The sequence below is a fragment of the Sprattus sprattus genome, assembly GCF_963457725.1.
Source record: "Sprattus sprattus genome assembly, chromosome: 12".
NCBI lineage: Eukaryota > Metazoa > Chordata > Actinopteri > Clupeiformes > Clupeidae > Sprattus > Sprattus sprattus.
This window is the reverse complement of record NC_137910.1, coordinates 8,753,086-8,772,884: the sequence shown is the minus strand read 5'-3', so window position 1 is coordinate 8,772,884 and position 19,799 is coordinate 8,753,086. Positions and strand designations below refer to the sequence as shown.

Below are 19,799 nucleotides of genomic sequence, written 5' to 3'. Positions count from 1 at the left end.
AGAGACCATTGTTTTGAAAGTGTGACAAAAAAAATGAACCGGAAAATAAACCGAAATTACATTATATTACATTATATTAAAAATGTTCTAACATGCTCTAGCTCGAGAAGCCTTAAAAGTACAGTTTTCTTCCCTCTTGTAGATGGACTTTGACTAACTTTATTTACATATTATTTCCCTGAAATTGTATTTTGTTAAATAACATTTATTTATTTATTCATTATTATTTATACTCTAGGGAGCTCACACTCTGTATATGCACTGACCTATGCTCTGCATTTTGTAATTTAAGCACAGCAGTCCTGATTGAGATTCATATGATGAATGTTTATTTGTGTACGTTTTATTTGGTTATTTATTTATTTATTTAAAGTGTAGCTCCGCTGTCAGTGATGTGACTGACTTGTCATCTCTGAGTTATTTTCTAAATGAAACATTAACTGCTCTCAAAGTTCTGTGTGTCAAGTTTGTGTGTGTGGAAATGTATTAGCATACATTGATCATGAATCCTTTTGGAATGTACACAAGTGTACAGTTGTGGGTGGGCAGCTCCCTCTACCCGTGCACTTTACCTCTCCACCCCTCCCTCCACCCGTGCACTTTACCTCTCCACCCCTCCCTCCACCCGTGCGCCTCCCCTCGCCACCCGGGCACTTGACCTCTCCACCCCTCCCTCCATCCGTGCACTTCACCTCTGCTGGAAAATGAATTCCAATTTAAGCAGAGTCCTACTCATGCCTGTGCTTGTAGCACCACATCTTTAAGTTAGCAGCTTGCAGTAGCCTGCCATGGAATAGTATGCAATTCAAACCAACCATTAATAGTGCACTAATTCTGCACCCCTATTTGGATACCTGCGTGGTTATCTATGTCTGTGTGTCTGGACTAGGCTGTTTCGCCTTCATGACTTCAGTCCCGTGAGGTTTTGTCTTTCTGTACACAAATAGTCTTATGCTTTCATTTAACTAATAGATAAACCAAAATATTTTATCATTTCAACATTTTTATTTTATCAGAGCTACTTTAAAATTGAATTTTTCTTCTGGTTGGCTTTCTATCGTTCCATTCCTAGCATCGGTTAATGTTGGGCACGTCTGTTGTATTATTTTGGCTAGCTGTCCCTTCTAACATATAGGTGAAATGGTAGGCCCTGACCGTACCATTGATTTATTGTGCGTGTGTGTGTGTGTGTGTGTGTGTGTGTGTGTGTGTCTTTGTGAATAGTGTTTGTGTGTGTGTGTGTGTGCGCGCGCACACCCTGAGCTCAGGATGGTGTAGAGTCAGTTCCACTTGGCTGGCCCTGAGCCGTGAGTCCATGGCCCTAGCAGATTAAGGTGGTCAAGCAGTCCTCCAGTATCTCAGCACTGATTGTTAAAAGCGGTTTCCCTTCCAGACACCTGGGGGCCAGTGTTGACTGTAGCTGGAGCAGTGGGTAAACACTGTAATTGGCCCATTTGTCATACAGCCAAAGACGGGGATTTCTTGGAACACCTGGGAAGTGTTTCCTTTGTTCCACCTGGTGATTTATTCACCTTTTTCTCGGAAGACATTTTCAATGTTTAGTAAAAACGTGTGTGTTGTGGATGGAACAGAGAAGTAATGGTTAGAGTGAGGTTTGATGTGATAGCTTGTTAATTAAGAAAGTCCAAACCTGTGCTCATCTTAAGACATATGTATTTAAGAATCCACAGATGTATAGAAACAATTGGAATGTACATATTACATTATACAAAACACATTTCATTTTTGAATATTGTATTACAAAAATATTGTACAGAGAAAAAATACTATATACATTGTATACACAGCACCAACCAAAAAAAGCATAAACTTCAGTAGCTTTTATCCACTGCTTTAGCTTCTTAGCTTTGTCACTCTTGTCACCATGCTAAAGTCATGTTGACCCCTTGTTGAGGAGGCTGCCTTGCATCTTGATGTGGTACGTATAAAAGTGCAGAGAATTGGGCTTCTTGGAGAGAGGCTTGCTATTGGCTGCACTGGGGCGTGGGCGGGGCCGGAAGCCCTTGGCACGGGAGAGACTGGCCTTGCCCTGATAACAGCCACAGCGCCTCAGCAGCTGGCAGATGTCTCGCCGGAAGGCCCGGGTGAAGAGGGTGTAGAGGAAGGGGTTGCACAGCGAGTTGATGGGGTAGAAGAGGACCAGCAGGATCTTGGAGTTGGAGACGGTGATGAGGGGCATCCGCAGCGCCGCCGAGATGGCGAAGAAGCAAATGGGCGCCATGCACAGGAAGTCAGTGAAGATCAGCACGGCCATTCGCTTGGCGATCCGCGTGTCCCCGCGGCGACCGGCCAACTCTGGGTTGTGCACACTTATGAAGATGCGAACGTAGCACACACACACCCCCAGGAAGGCTAGCGTGTTGAGAAGCAGCACCAGCACCACGTAGACTTGAGAGGCGGGGGTCTCGATGTCCATGGGCAGGCAGATGCTCACCTTGCTGTAGCTGCTAACGCCCAGCACGGGCAGCATGGCCACCATGAGGGAGAACGCCCAACCCATCACCATCATCAGCGCCACGTGCCGCAGCTTCAGCCTCCGGTCGATCTCCATGGCGTGGGTGATGGTGTGCCAACGCTCCAGGGTGATCACTGTGAGCGTGTAGACGGAGAGCTCGCTCGCAAAGACCGTGAGGAAGCCGGCCACGTGGCACCCGGGTCCTGTCTGCCAGTCGGTGGCGTGGTTGTAGTACTCCTGCCGCGAGCGGTGATCCATGGCGGCGATCAGGAGCAGGTACAGACCCATGCAGAGGTCGGCGAAGGCCAGGTTGCACATCAGGAAGCGGCAGACGGTCAGCTTCTGGTGACTGGAGAGCAGGATGAACAACACGGCCAGGTTCCCCGACACCGCGAACACGGTGATGACCCAGGTGGTGGAGCGCAGGAAGCTGCAGCCCAGCAGGTCCTCGCACGGGTTGAAGGCATCCGGCTCTGGGGTACACTTGATGGGGACGCTGCCAACACACAGCTCCAGGTCTGGGTAGTGGAAACTGATGTCGTTGAGATCAGTGGCAGGATCCCTGTGCAGAAGATGAGCAGATGCATCAGCTGAAGGTTTATGGAAGATTTATATAAGTGACCTACATTTAAATTAAATAAATATGAATATGAGCGACAACTACTCACTATTTTACTCCTTGACAAATGGCTGACGTGTGGGCAGACAAATGCAAGAGGTATCACATGCTCCTCTATGGTTTGAGCTAGCTGATTTTTGATGAATCATTAACTACTAACATACAGCTGTCTGATTTTGGATTTTCATCTACAATAAATAAGTGGCTCACATGTCTGTCCCAGCATCTTCACTACAGAGGCGTGTCAGATTGAAGAGCGCTATGAGGGGATTATCTCTGTGAGGAAAAAGAAGAAAGTATTAAACACGCCGGAAAATATTTAAAATGCAAACTATTTCAAACCATTTTTGCACCTGGCCTCACAAGAAAAGTGAAAAGTTTAGTAAGATGTGAGCAACTACTTGAGACAGTAATGAGACACTAGGTTGTGCCCAAATTCTTCACTCTTCAAAAATCATAGAACAGGTACTAAAGTAATACAAATGATTTTAACATCAAGGTAGCTGCACAACTTGTAATGATGGGTATTTATTTGTAGGATGTGGTCCCTTTGCCATGCTTATGGGTGCCTTTCTGATCGTCTGGGCCTCAAAGATCATCTGGGCCTCAGGGATCGTCTGGGCCTCAAAAATCATCTGGGCCTCAGGGATCATCTGGGCCTCAGGGATCATCTGGGCTGGGGAAGAAATTAAGGAGACATGTGTATGCGGTGAGTACCTGTGGTTCCGCCGCCAGCTGTGGAAAGCACAGCAGTGGCTCGAGTAGGTGAGGGAGGCCTCCTGCAGGTTCTGCAGGTTCTCCAGTGGGGGTAGAGTCTTCATAGAAGGCGTAGAACGTGCCATCAGCATCTTCACAAGCTCCAGACCGTGTGCAGGGAGTGAGCGCAGAGATGTGGAGGACACGTCACTGTATGAAACATAAACACACCATGTACATCAGAACCAAAGCCAAGGGTATACTATAGACTGATGCTAGTTGAAACCTGTGCCCTTTGACCCAAAGCTAGTTCAATGTGAAGAATAAATAAGATACAAAACACAGACACAATGGGGGGGGGGGGGGAAGCCTAATCGTTTCAGCTGCTCTGCTATCGGGCAAGTGTACAAAATATTCCATAATATGAGTTAACTCAATGCAGCAAGGAGTTCATGGAGTCATGAACACGACCAGATGTAAACCGCCAGTATGGCCAATGGCACTATCTTTGTGCGACCATGACATTCATTGTTTAAGTAGAAACAATGACACTAACATGGACTAGCTGTTCTATGAGACCTTGTTACCTATCTTTTATAATATTAAATTATAAATACAGATTCCGCCGCATATTAAGGTCAAGGGCTTCACTGTAATTGCTTAATACCTGTAACAGTAAGTGTAACTGTACACTGATCAATTGCGTTTCCAGAGGCAAATTTTGTCTAGTTAAATTCGACACAGATTTTCACAACACCATCAGTACCCTTGTGACAACAAGACTGCAGTATGAAAACTGTAAGCTTTCCTGCATTTGCTCAATGGCCCATACACAGTTGGAGTTACATAAGGCCTGGAATTAGATTTTGTCTTGTGCTCCCAATTGCCCAACAGGGTCTTGCTAGTTCATATAACACATTCTTGTCATATATTTTCATTATTGTAGGTTTTTGTAGTTATTTTCAGGCAAATGCGTCACTATTTACTTACAGGACAATTGGTCCAGTTGCTCCTTCAAAGGCATCATCATGAATTGTGTGAAGATACCAGTTATCTTTCAAGATCCTAAAGCAGAGACATGAATCACAAACCACAACTGAGTATAGAACACATGACAAGTTGTCAGAGCTTGTGTGTGTGTGTGTGTGTATATATAAATATATACACACACACAAGCTGTTTATCCTTTTACATATTAGTTAATTGTGGCATTTCATTGACGTGAACTGAAATGTTGAAACACAATCTAATAAGAACCCTCTAACTTAATTTATGGGCAATTTAGGGCACTGACAGTCTGACTGGAGTCTTCAGCAAATATTATGCTTAACTCTGACTTGAATAATAAAATAACCCAGGGCTCAAATAGATTAGGGAAGAGCTCCTAATCAGATTATTTATTATTTATATTATTTCATATTATAATAATATTATTTCATATTATAATAATATTATTTAAGTCTGAACAGGACTGAGGGTATATGAGGTCTGCTAACTTTTCAAACATGAAATCACAGTGTCCAGCGCTCATTCACCCATGGAGCCTCCATCAGTGCTTTGTCTGTGTTGTTTTGTTTGTTTTGATGTACATGATGTGACACAGAGAAATGGAGATATCTCAGTCACTGCACAGACTGTCACTCAAATATGAACCTGATAGAGACTGTGGTCTAGAAATGTCAGCTCTCTAACAGGAATAGATGGATGTGACGCCTCACACTTACAGTTTCTCCAGTCTGGTTCCATTGAAGGCATGAGATAGAATTTCCTTGAATCCATTTCTGACAAGATTCCTGAAAATATGAGATTAGCATTAACACTTTGGTATTTTAATTTATCCACTGAAGGATGTCTTCAGCAAGTCCATTCATTTAAACCCTAAGACAAGCCTGTATTCATATAATTATACACTAATTCATTCATAACTCATCATTAAAACATAATTAATTCATCATAATTCATACTAAGTAATATTTCATCATTTTTTGGTATTATCACTAAAAAAACATTGTGTACTCACATGTGCTTGTACTCTGCTATGCCTATGAAAGCATTGGATGGGATGCTCTCCAGCTTTATATTATCTCCTAGCTCCCTGCAAGGAGAAGTACCATCAAATTGTTGGTGTGGTATGCATATGTAACTCCATTTTTCATAACTTCACTGCATCTCTTTCAACCAAAGTACAGACTTGTTAACTGGACCAAATGTCAGAGATCATAATATATGATGGAATACGTTGTCTGCAGGCCTATCAACAGGCCCCTACAGGTATATCAACAGGCTCCTACGGGTATATCTACAGGCCCCTATATGTATATCAACAGGCCCCTACAGGTATATAAACAGGCTCCTACAGGTATAACAACAGGCTCCTACAGGTATATATCAACAGGCCACTACAGGTATATCAACAGGCTCCTAGAGTTATATATCAACAGGCCCCTACAGGTATACCAACAGGCCCCACTGGTATATACTGTATATGTGGGAGTCGGGGACAAAGCAACACAGTAGCTTAGTGGACTAAGAGTTTGCAGACGTTTGGTACTCACAGAAAGTTTATCTCCAGTGCGGAAATGGAGGAAAGATCAGGGAAATGTGTTATTCCTGTGTTACATATACTCCTACAAAGTAACAGGCAAAGCATTATTCAAGGAGGAGCTGTCACAATAACCCATTAGAGCCAATATAACCAATGTTATATGAAGTGTTTGAATACAAATAAGGCTTCATTAAAGGCCTGCATGCAAATGTGGAACATAATTCACGAGTGTTTTCAAAATGTCATCATCGCACAGCACAAATTTTCATTGTAAATTGTCAAATTTATGTAGATATGCTTACAAGTATCGTAGTTTGGGAATGTCAGTGAAGGCTCCATTCTCAATCGCCACAAGATGGATGATGTTCAGTATCGCACTGAGAAAAAAAATCTTTGCATAACATCACAAGTGTCTTTTTCCTCGCCGGAAATGACAGCATACTGCATGATGCAAGGGTATGAGACATGATGTTCTGTTTTGGTCACTTTTGAGACTGACCAAGGCAACAGTGTAACAAGATCTTAACCAGGGAGACTGTTAAAACGAGACTTATATTAGCAATTGTTTTTAGCAAGACATAAAAAGTATGAAATACTTACATTTCTGTAAGGGTTTTCAGTGAGAGAAATGCCTGGTGTCTTAACCTTCTGACTGAGTCACTTTGAGATATTTCTCTACAGTGAAGATACAAAAAAAAGAAGATACAAAAAGAAGATACAAGTTGTTATACATGCATCCGTGTACTGAATTGGTTTTATATGGCCATAATAATATAATATTATATACACTAGTATTTTGTTTGTTTAATTGTATTCTCTTCAGACTGAAGTGAAACATGTACAATGCATCAGTCTTCTACAGCCAAGTGCTTTGTCATCAATAACGCATGGCTCCATGCTATGGCAGGTATTCCAGGGTCCAGCCAAACAAGGAAACCAATAAATTAATCCGTAGAATATATTCTACTACGCACACAAGGTTAAGCTTACTTTGTAAATTGTACTAAAATTCTCTAAACAACATCACTGAAGAGGTCATCTGTGTCATGCCCTCAGTTGCTGGTAGCTTGCGCTGACACTAAGACAGACACCCACACAATCACAAACAGACACACACACACACACACACACACAAACACAGACACACATACACAGACACACACAGACCTACTCTTCCATCTTCTTTAATTGCGCTTTTTAAAAATAAACTACCACTGCAAAGCATAATTAGCGAACACTTCAGCAAACAATTAACATCATTTCAATTCTATCTTGGACTTCCAGACTTCACAAATTATTTCACTCATCTTTGGTCTCCTATGTCAGACCTCTGAAGTAATGACCCCAATTACCTGTCCTAACAAGTGCACATTTAAAAAGCAATTACGGGAAGAGGAAAAAACTGTCTGCATTTGCGACACGAGAAGGGAGTGATCTCTGAAAGGCTTTCTTTAGCGTTGCTTTCTGGTCACCTATTTCACCTCATTCACACCCCAGTGGGACATGACCAGAGGAACACAGTGGGTGACCGCACGACTTCTATCACAGCTACGTGTTCCACTGCCTTTCTTCTCTTGAGTGAGCTGAAGTGAGGGCTTTGATCAGCACCCCATGGGTGAATGAGCACTGGACACTGTGATTTTATGTTTGAAAAGTTAGCAGACCTCATACCCTTACTCAAAATCTGATTCTGATTCTGATTAAGTACTCTGATATACCTTCCTAATCTGTTTGAGCCCTGGGTTCTTATGATACTATATACGTTGCATGCAATTATCACAACAGTTCAGGCATAAAGGCAAAAAGTGGATGGTGTACAGGTTATCCTACAGGCTACACTCCAGAATTCACAAGACCGCCAAGAGATATTAGATATAGGTACCAGTAACGATAACTTCCTTTCCAACCTGGCCAATAGATATAGGTAACGATAGCTTCTGTCCATCCTGACCATATTTTGAAAAGGTTGTCAATCTGTCAAAGGTCTTGTCTGCTGCATAGAGGTTCGTCACCAGAAGTTCATGCAACTTTAATTAACCACAAACGAACAGTTAGCAAAAAAGACAATTCGTGAACACTTACATCCTGGATACGTTGAGTAACCCTGTGAAAGAACCACTTTGGATTTCCCTCAATGGCAGGTGTATAATTCTCCTGGAAAATAAGGTTACATGCGATAAGAGAGCGCTAGAGACCCTGAACATGTTAAACTGAAGAGTTGAGGGAAAATAACGCGGTGATTGGACGCATAACGAAATGCCATTAAAAAGAATGAAACATATGACAAGTAATCCATTCGGTGAAAGCGTAAACTTACAAAGTCAATTTTGATGGAGCTTGCGCTTTTTCCTGTGTTTCTCTCGTGCAGCGCAATGTCTCCGCGGAGCACTGGCAGATCAGTGGACACTCGAATGTCCAGATAGGGCTCACGTGTTGGACACTCCACAGCAAGATCACCAACCAAACAGTACGCAAAAGCATATTGAGCAATCCCTCGAACCTTTTCCTTCACAAACCTTATCAAAACGAGCACAAACTTTAGCTTTATAACTTCAGTGAACTCAGCGTCCGTCTTGCCTTCTCTCAGGCTACTGTACTCTACAATACTAGCGCTGTATGATCGACGTCACTAAGTAGCCTACTCAGCAAGGTTACAAACGTACGCATTCATTTAGTAAGAGGGACAAAACAATCACAGTCAAACATGTAAGTCATATTTGACACGTTTGACTTCTGAGTCTCATATTTCATATTTGAAAGAAATATACAAATCCGCGCAGTGGTCTGTACGCTCTGAAAAGAAGGTAACGAAGAGCGGCAAAAAGCCTACTTTGTGTCCAGATCATTCAGCAAGGACGTCTTAGTCTAAAAAAATTGCAGAACACGTGTGCTATCAGGACCCATATACAGTATCTTATGTATAGCCTACTTCGCGCTCATTATCACTCTACACCGACCCGGTGTTTTGGAATAGTAAAGCTGATTTCAACCCTAGACAGCTGTTTGTGCGTTGCCATTAAGGCTGAAAAATAACTTGGAATTATTCAGTGACAGTTTATTAGGTGAGTTGTGTAAGTTACAGGTCTCCGCCAAGAATCAGTCACATCCTTAGACGCTTGACATGTCTATTCAGCAAAATGGTGTCACTCGAGACATGTTTGAGCTGTTTTGTAATTTCCATCATCAATATCACACGTAGTTTGTTTATCATATATTGGTTACAGCCGTAGTTTGTTTATTATATTGGTTACAGCCGTAGTTTTTTTTATTATATTGGTTACAGCCCTAGCCCCTAGTAATCCAAGGAAATGCAAACAGTCGAGGTAGATATGACCTGAATATTAAGAGAAAGCCTTTCAGGCAGAAGTGTGAAGTCATTTTTTTAGCATTGGCTGTGCTTGGTTTAGTGTTTATTTAATTTAGGCATTGGAGTTTTATAGTTGCTTGTTAGCATAAAGTGCAACTGCCAGGGAATTGGGGAGACCCTGACTGATTAAGAGGAACATGAGTGGAGACTGAGTCAATGACTCAACAAATACCATTTATCAGATAAGCGTTTGTAGATAAGAGGGAGCAACACCAGGAGGAGAACACCACCAGGAGGGAAGCATGACCAGAGCACGACCAGGAGGAGAGCACGACAAGGAGGTACACATGGAAGCAGCATTCTTGGAAACTCTGCAAATTCTAAACAGAGGATGTGGCATCTTCTTTGCGCTCCGGGAAATGGTGGCAAAAAATGGTGGTGTGGGTCGATGGAGGTATTAATTACCCATCTCTCCATAGTCATGAAAGAGAATGCACTGCATTCAGAGAGATACTTTTTGTTATCACAATAATATGGAAATTATTTTGTTATTTACCAATTTCCCACCAGACATCCAAATTGATGTTTATGCTTTTATACACAAAAATAGCAAAGGGCATGTTGACCGCCAACATGAAGTCCCCCCGGTGTCTGGCGGGGGGACAAAAGACCACCACACTGGTAGCCTCATAATGAGCTGAGCTTTCAGCGCATGCACCCAGCACAACCTCCCATCTCTCTTCACAAGTGACCTGCAACATATTAGCGACCTGCACCATAAGAGTCCCCACCCAGTTAGCCAGACAGCCAGAGAGCTAGACAGCAATGTTCCCGTCTCCTTCCTGGCGCCTGACACCCCTGCATTACCACCAGGAGGATGCTTTTGTCTGCGGGGTGGTGGTGGTGGGGTGGGGGTCTGGAGTGGCAATAATCAGTCTTGATCCAGCCAGTGGACTGAATGAATATGAATGATGGGAATTCAGTCAATCAGATGTCATCGGAGTAGAAGAGGGGAGAGTGGGGCCACGTGACGACTCACTTTAAGGACCACTTTTATCTGAGGCCCATTTTGTTGCCCCATGCAGAGACCAATGTCTTGCTCAGGGACGTTTTTTCCCCGGAGCCTTTATGCTCTCAGGTGCTGAAGCCCCAGGCTCTGCACAGTGCCGTGAGGCAGTGTCTGCAACTAATGAGATGGTAGTAATGAATACAATTGAGTTGAAATGTCGGTGCACTTCATGGGGTCTTGCCCCATTAAATGATTTCTGTTCTGATCCCATAAGGGTAGATGGAATAATACATGTTTGAGTTCTAGACTGCCTCCCGGTCGACTGCCACAGTGATCCCATAGAGTAGAGGGAAAAATACATGTTTGAGTTCTAGACTGCCTCCCGGTCGACTGCCACAGTGATCCCATAGAGTAGAGGGAATAATACATGTTTGAGTTCTAGACTGCCTCCTGGTCGACTGCCACAGTCAGTACGTTTACATGATGACATTTATCCGAGTATGGCTTTAGTCGGAGTTTGCTATCCATGGGGGGCAACTGCTATTATTTCAAAGTACATGGCAGTAAAAAATTCGAATCATTGGCCGCGTCTGTTCAAATCAAATGTGGAATGTTTACAATCGGGCACCTGCTACCGTTGATTATACAGTAAATTAGCTGTGAAATGAAACAAAAACACATCACAGTTAAAGTTGTATTAGTATTGATTGATTCACATCAATATGAATGGATGACATGACTAACAAGTGGTGGAAAAGTAATATGAAAATATTTGTCCGGTGAATTAGCACGTTCTGTCCAAAACAGTCGCAGTCAACGTTTTTCTAATTTCAACACATTGGTATACCATATAACTATCATCTGAAATATCACGGTATGTCCAAACAAACCTTTGATCTAAACAGTATATTCAGTATGGAATGGGAATAGATCATAGCAGTATCTTTTATCGCGTTTGACACATATGCCCTGATTGCTGTGTGCAGGTGAAGTTTTCTGTGGAAATGGGATAGTATTCTTTCAATGGATTCGCGGCCATCTGAACGTCCTTATACGTGTTTAAGGAGGGGTTGTAAAGGTGCTCATATCTATTCAGGCCTCTTGTGTTATGTTTGTTCATAATCAACAAGATAAGCTTGTGAGACAGTTGTAACACCCACCAACGTAATAACTTCCCACCAACGTAATAACCCTGCCAACGTAATACAAAAGTGTGCATTTCAGACGTAATAGCCCGGCCAACGTAATAATTTCCTGCCAACGTAATAATACTTAACCTCAACAAATTTTCATATTCAATTAAATCCAGAACCAAATGGTGATTGCCAGTTTTCTGCGTTGGCCAATCACCTTGAAAATATAGGGATTTTAAGATCAGCATCCAATGTTAGGGAAGAAATTGTGTCTAATTTACGAAACAATCCCTATACATCACATGGAACCCCTATTTCTAATTTTGTGGGGTACAACTGGGATATGTATTTGGAAAATATGCACAAACATGGGACATTTGGAGATCATATCACCCTTCAAAGAGCATCAGAACTTTATAATGTGCAAATTTTGGTTGTATCTATACTTGGAGCAAATGCTTCCACCCTCATTTTACCAAGACACACATATGATGAGAACCTACCCCTATTAATCCTTGGTCATTTTGCAGAGGGGCAGGGAGAGCATTATGTGAGCCTCGTTGGGGATACTAGGTCATATGTAAATGCCATTCTGGAGGCTGACAGACACCAATTCATAACTAGAAAATGCATTTCCTGAAGGAAATACCAGTGCATGAAATGCAAAAGCTAAGAAAGGAAGAAGAAAAGAAAGAAGAGTGAAAGAAGGAAAGAAGTAAGGAAAGAAGAGTGAAAGAAGGAAAGAAGAGTGGAAGAAGGAAAGAAGAAAAGAAAGAAGAGTGAAGAAAGGGAAGAAGAGTGAAGAAAGGAAAGAAGAGTGAAAGAAGGAAAGAAGAAAAGAAAGAAGCGTGAAAGAAGGAAAGAAGAGTGAAAGAAGGAAAGAAGAAAGGAGAGTGAAGAAAGGAAAGAAAAGTGAAAGAATGAAAGAAGAGTGGAAGAAGAAAGGAAAGAAGAGTGAACAAGAGTGGCTCTGGATAAAGAGAAAAAGAGAGTGAAAATATTGAAAAATGGAGTGAAGAAGAGAGATTGAGTGTGAGAGAAAGTAGACTGAGAGGGATAGAGAGAAAGATGGAGAGATGGAGAGAAAAAAAAGTGGAGAATGGAAGGTGTCTTAATATTCCTAGTTACAGTTAAATTGAGAGGGACAGAGAAGAGGTTCCTTGGATTTGGCGCAGGTGTCAGTGAAGCACAGGTGCAAGCCAGTTTAAAGACCCTATTATGATGTCATAATGGCCCAATGTAAGTCAATGGGAAAATTTTGATTCGTTTTTATTTAATATCTTAAAAAGTATAAAGTTTAGAAAAGTGAAAAATACATAGCATAAGTGTCCTTTACAAGACCTACGCGACAAAGTTTGAATGAAGTTTCTACGTTAAGCGGTTCGGGCTGAATTAATCGCAGAAAAAGGTAACAAGAATAAGAAGAAGAAGAAGAAGCCTAGGAATAACAATACAGGGCATTTCATGCACTGTAATAAGTATTACGTTGGCAGGAAGCTGTGTATTATGTTGGCAGGAGGCAAGAATTATTACGTTGGAAGGAAATTATTACGTTGGCCGGGGTATTACGTCTGAAATGCACACTTTTTTATTACGTTGGCAGGGTTATTACGTTGGTGGGAAGTTATTACGTTGGTGGGTGTTACAGAAAGTCTGCAGGATATTCATAAAAAAACGTGCCTTTAGTATGAACAGTTGAGACCATAGACATATATACATGTCTCTGGTTAAGACATAACTTTTCTGTTAGCCATTTCTGATATGCAGTTGCTATTTAGATACTAAAGTTAGCTTTGTTTATTGTTTCCATGGTAAAAGCAGCCATCAGAATAATTTGCTTTTCTGTTGGCCATTTCTGATATGCAGCACATGAGGGCAAAGAAAATGGTGCATGGTCTTGATCATTTAGATTTCGTTTCAGTATTTCAAAGTGAATGAGATATGGGCGCTCAAGAACAGTGAGCGTCTAGAAGCGATTATTATAGACATATATGATGCATGTATATGTCTATGGGCAGGATCTCAAGCATGCGCAAAGACGTAAACTCCAGTTGATTCTCCGATTTCATGTTACATGCGTGCGTTCTCCAATTAACAACTAACTCCGATCAAGTTATCTTGGGGTGTAAATCGGAATTTAGTCGGAGCTCAAAAATTTGAATATTGGTGGTTACATGAAATGGATCTTCGATTTAAATCGTATAAAGCCAGAAATTCGAATACATGTAACCGCAGTGAGTGTTGCTTTTTTGGTTGTAGTTTTTCTCTTTTTATGTGTGCCTGCGATGTGGGGTGTCTCTCACCTCTGATTGGATGGCTATTGACATGTCAGTCCCCCTGCTGACAGGTTCACCTCTGACTGGATGGCTATTGACATGTCAGTCCCCCTGCTGACAGTATCACCTCTGATTGGGTGGCTATTGACATGTCAGGCCCCCTGCTGACAGGTTCACCTCTGATTGGGTGGCTATTGACATGTCAGGCCCCCTGCTGACTGTGGACAACTAGGGCAAGATGAAGAGGCCTGTGGAAACACACTCCAGCTACCCCCCTGTGCAGCAAACAGGGTTGATTGAAGTAGCAGATTACATGGCATTGGGATAACACAATTTAATACAATAAGACAAAAAAAATAACTATAATCATCCAAGATGACTTTTGATTATGTCCTTAAAAGACAGCAATTTAAAAATTATGAAAATTTAGTAGAGGACTTTGTGGCAGAAAAAAAATAACAGTTTGAGTCAAGATTTAAGCAGCAGCAGTCCCTCCAAAACAGCTTTCCATTCCTGGCAATATCGTCATCACTTTGATTTCCAAAATGTCTAACGCAACGCCTATGTCCAGTCTGATTTGTACAAAAAGATGAAGTTGCTGTCATCAGCAAAGACCTCAACTTCAAATCTGAAGAAGTCTCCTTCTCAGTTAACTAGCTAGCATTGCATTAAAATGTGGGATGGGTTTATCTTGGGTGTGGGAGCCCAGTATAGGCTACTACTGAGCTACTGGTTCGTTGTACCCCAGGAATAACCTGGTTGACGCGCTTGGATCAGTTTACAGGGGCTTTACCGTCAGCGAGATAAAGTCCATACACTTCTTGCCTTTTGTTAAACAGTTCTCCATTTATTGTATCTTCTCCATTAAAATACAAAGCAACGACATGTTACTTATTCCAACCTCGCGGTAAAGCGGTCAAAACCATTTGCCCTTCCGGGGTCAACACCTGGCACCAACAGTAGGCTTCCTACCTATATGCACGAAACCCACCTGTGCAATGCACAGCAACACCCAGTGTTCAACAGAGTCATTACACATTGTGAGTGACAATACATTTGGCTGAAGCAACCCATTTGGCTGCTACATTGGGTATAGTTTAGTTTCACCCGTCACCACGTTCCTCAATCCTCATAGGCTCATTGGCGTCTGCCACTGGAGAACGGTTGATAATGGTAGCAATGGTGGAGGTCACTATCAAACGCACAATATCGAGCAAATTATGGAAACTGGATCTCAAAAATATGCATTGTGCCATGCACAATGTTACCCTGTTGGGTAGCCCTGTTACTAGTAGCAGTCTGCTGTATTATGTCCAGTCCAGTCATGTCCCATATAGAAATAAAGTGTTGACCGGGATTTATCATAATAGAGGCTTTTCTCCTTTTATTTGGATGAAAATAGAAGATATAGATTGTGAGTATAGCCCTCAACGCTCCTCTTTTGCAACAAGGGCAAAGTCCTCCTTGAATATGAAGATTGTGAGTATAGCCCTCAACCCTCCTCTTGTGATGAGTATAGAAGATGAAGACTGTTAGTATAGTTCTACACGCTCCCCTTGTGATTAGTATAGAAGATGAAAACTGTGAATATAGCTCTACACGCTCCTCTTGTGATGAGTATAGAAGATGAAGACTGTGAATATAGCTCTACACGATCCTCTTGTAATGAAAATAGAAGTAGAAGACTGTGAATAGGGCCCTGCACGCTCCTCTTGCGATACAAGGGCAAAGTCCTCCTTGTGGCCTTTGCTTAAAGAAACAGCATCCCACATGGTGTGGAATCCACACAGTACACATATAGTATGTATTTTTTTTAGGGGTCATTTGATTTGACCAACTGTAAATGTTGAATATGCTAAATGAATATTATTTGCATTGAAAATGTTTTGAGACGTATAAAGAGAAGAAAAAAGTATATTTGTGGAACTCAAAATTTGGGTCAGCTTCAATTTTCCATTATAAGATTTATAAGCAGTACTTTCAATGTTTGATCTTTAAATAACAAAAGTAATCCAAAAGTATTCAGGTATTCAGGTAACTTTTTTTTAATCCAATGGATTTTGTTATTCATTACAAAAATTGCCATGTAATTTGTGTTCAATAACTGACTATATTTCAAAGTGATCTGACCAAACCCTGGCAGCCAATGACACACAGATGTGTTCTCTCTCTCTCTCTGTAACACGCACACACAGACACACAGATGTGTTATCTCTCTCTCTCTCTCTCTCTCTCTGTACCACGCACACACAGACACACAGATGTGTTATCTCTCTCTCGCTCTCTCTGTAACACGCATAGACACACACACACATAGGCATACGTACATGACCACATAGCCTACACAGGAACACACAGGGTGCGATTTGCCGGGGGGGATGGTGGGGATTTACCCCCCCTCTGGTTTTTACATCCCCACCTCAGCTGGATGAATTTCATACATGGGGGGGATAACCCTCAATTATTAAAAAAACAATGAAAAAACAGACAGGTTCTGACAGCGTTTTCATACACTTGCTTACATCGCTGGCAATAACTAATTGTTCATCTTACCCGAACTGTCGGCATCCTCAGAATTCGCGAACGTCCCCATGCACATAAACACATGTATACATTGTAACAATAACATTACAAACACGGAAATGAGCAAAGCCAGCTAATTAGGCTACTGTACAATGAATATGAAAATGTTTGTTCACTGAATTCGCGAGTTCTGTCCAAAACAGTTGCGTTTCAGTTTCAAAGTTTAAGTTTCGGTTTCAGTATTTCAACGTGAATGAGAGGGAGCACAATAACTGAGCGCCTAGCAGCGATTATCATATCATAGACATATATGATGCATGTATATGAAGAGAATTAGGCCTATGTATTGCTTGTTTTTTTTTCATGATAAAAAAAAAAAAAAACATCCCCCCCTCTGGTTTTTGGACAAATCGCACCCTGGGAACACATAATGACTTGCAAAGAAAAGCAACCGTGTAGTTTGGCACTGATATCAGCTAGCTAGCTTTCGAACTCATTTAGGCTAAATGCTTGGCTGCATGGTGTTGCAGCACATAACTACATTGTAAATAGCTTAGGCGGCTAGCGGGAAAAACAGGTGTGTTCAACTGTCCATCAAATAGCCATATACCTTAGAAATTAGTTTGAGGAAGTTACAAAGACTAGTTCCCCACAAAATGTAAATGGTAATGTTAAAATTCACACTGTTGCTTTAATGATTCACATCAATCAAATACATTTCTCTGTCAACAAGATTTGTTTTTTTTAATTTAGAGTTTTATCTCTTGTTTTATATCTTGAAGGCCAGCGTGTGAATTGAGTTGACCCCTCCCCCCCAACACACACACACCCCCACCACCACCCCTACCACTACCACCAAAGACATAATTATAATAATGTCCTTTTATCGGTTCACTTTACAATAGGGCTGAAAATGGTATTGCATTTTAATGAACTCTGGGTAAACAAATCCCAGTTGAGAAGGTGTGCATTATTATGGATGATTAAGCAGACGCTTACTTTTAATTCTTTTAATGCTATGCAACCTTGAGGCTGACTTGGCACCGAGAGAGAGAGAGAGAGAGAGAGAGAGAGAGAGAGAGAGAGAGAGAGAGAGAGAGGAAGAGAGAGAGAGAGGTGGGGGTAGGGTGGAGGTTGACATCCCCACATTCCATGTTATCATATTAGGAATGCAGAAATCCTTGGACCTTTCTGCTTCCAGTGCAACAGCATACTAACACATGTCCCAGTGCAACAGCATACTAACACATGGCCCAGTGCAACAGCATACTAACACATGGCCCAATGCAACAGCATACTAACACATGTCCCAGTGCAACAGCATACTAACACATGTCCCAGTGCAACACACACTCACACATGTCCCAGTGCAACACACACTCACACATGTCCCAGTGCAACACACACTCACACATGTCCCAGTGCAACACACACTCACACATATCCCAGTGCAACACACACTCACACATGTCCCAGTGCAACACACACTCACACATGTCCCAGTGCAACACACACTAACACATGTCCCAGTGCAACACACACTAACACATATCCATGTCCCAGCATTAAGGACATGAACCAGTTTTCTGTCAGTAACATGGTAGAGTTGAGTAATTGCATGTACTGTGTTTAAAAAAAAAGTACTTTTACAGTAGTATATGTTGGATGGCCTGCAGTTAAAGAAAATAATTTAAAGAAATCAATTTGTAGTAGTAAAGCACTAAAGTTGAATGTATTTGTCCTCAAATACTATTCCAATAGAGTCACTGTTGACCTTAAAAACGAAAGAGATATGTTAGAATGCAGTGGTGTTGTGACTATAGTTCAGTGGATTAACATCTGTGGTGTTGTGACTATAGTTCAGTGGATTAACATCTGTGGTGTTGTGACTATAGTTCAGTGGATTAACATCTGTGGTGTTGAAGCTATAATTCAGTGCAGTGGATTTTAATATCTGTGCTGCTGTGACTATAGTTCAGTGCAGTGGATTAACATATGTGGTGCTGTGACTATAGTTCAGTGCAGTGGATTATCATCTGTGGTGCTGTGACTATAGTTCAGTGCAGTGGATTATCATATGTGGTGCTGTGACTATAGTTCAGTGGATTATCATCTGTGGTGCTGTGACTATAGTTCAGTGCAGTGGATTAATATATCTGGTGCTGTGACTATAGTTCAGTGGATTAACATCTGTGGTGCTGTGACTGTAGTTCAGTGGATTAACATCTGTGGTGCTGTGACTGTAGTTCAGTGGATTAACATCTGTGGTGCTGTGACTGTAGTTCAGTGGATTAACATCTGTGGTGCTGTGACTATAGTTCAGTGCAGTGGTTCAGGTCAGCGAAAGGGCGCAGGGGCAGGCTGCTGTACGGCAGAGGACAATAAGGACTATGATATCTACTTTAGGACAGAGGACAATAAGGACTATGACAACTACTTTAGGACAGAGGACAATAAGGACTATGATAAGTACTTTAGGACAGAGGACAATAAGGACTATGATAAGTACTTTAGGACAGAGGACAATAAGGACTATGATAAGTACTTTAGGACAGAGGACAATAAGGACTATGATAACTACTTTAGGACAGAGGACAATAAGGACTATGATAAGTACTTTAGGACAGAGGACAATAAGGACTATGATAACTACTTTAGGACAGAGGACAATAAGGACTATGATAAGTACTTTAGGACAGAGGACAATAAGGACTATGATAACTACTTTAGGACAGAGGACAATAAGGACTATGATAACTACTTTAGGACAGAGGACAATAAGGACTATGATAAGTACTTTAGGACAGAGGACAATAAGGACTATGATAACTACTTTAGGACAGAGGACAATAAGGACTATGATAAGTACTTTAGGACAGAGGACAATAAGGACTATGATAACTACTTTAGGACAGAGGACAATAAGGACTATGATAAGTACTTTAGGTCAGAGGACAATAAGGACTATGATAAGTACTTTAGGACAGAGGACAATAAGGACTATGATAACTACTTTAGGACAGAGGACAATAAGGACTATGATAACTACTTTAGGACAGAGGACAATAAGGACTATGATAACTACTTTAGGAGGACTAAAGCACTATAATAACTACTATAGGGCAGATCACAAAACAGTTTCAATTTGTTTTGGGAGAACTTGATTCCAAATTCAAATAGCAACATCTGTTTAATATGGCAAATAATGCATCGAG

At 41.5% G+C, this 19,799-nt stretch overlaps 1 protein-coding gene across 1 annotated transcript; it reads right to left on the bottom strand.

The window, feature by feature from the left end:
• Positions 1-1,894: 1,894 nt before the first annotated feature.
• Positions 1,895-9,276, bottom strand: LOC308373170 (lutropin-choriogonadotropic hormone receptor-like; the record flags this gene model as incomplete). The annotated part of the gene is made up of 9 exons (XM_080848585.1): positions 1,895-3,038; positions 3,813-4,001; positions 4,782-4,856; positions 5,516-5,584; positions 6,347-6,418; positions 6,639-6,713; positions 6,982-7,011; positions 8,419-8,490; positions 9,266-9,276. The coding sequence occupies 9 exons, from the start codon at positions 9,274-9,276 to the stop codon at positions 1,895-1,897; spliced, it is 1,737 nt and encodes a 578-aa protein (XP_080704711.1).
• Between the last annotated feature and the right edge of the window lie 10,523 nt (positions 9,277-19,799).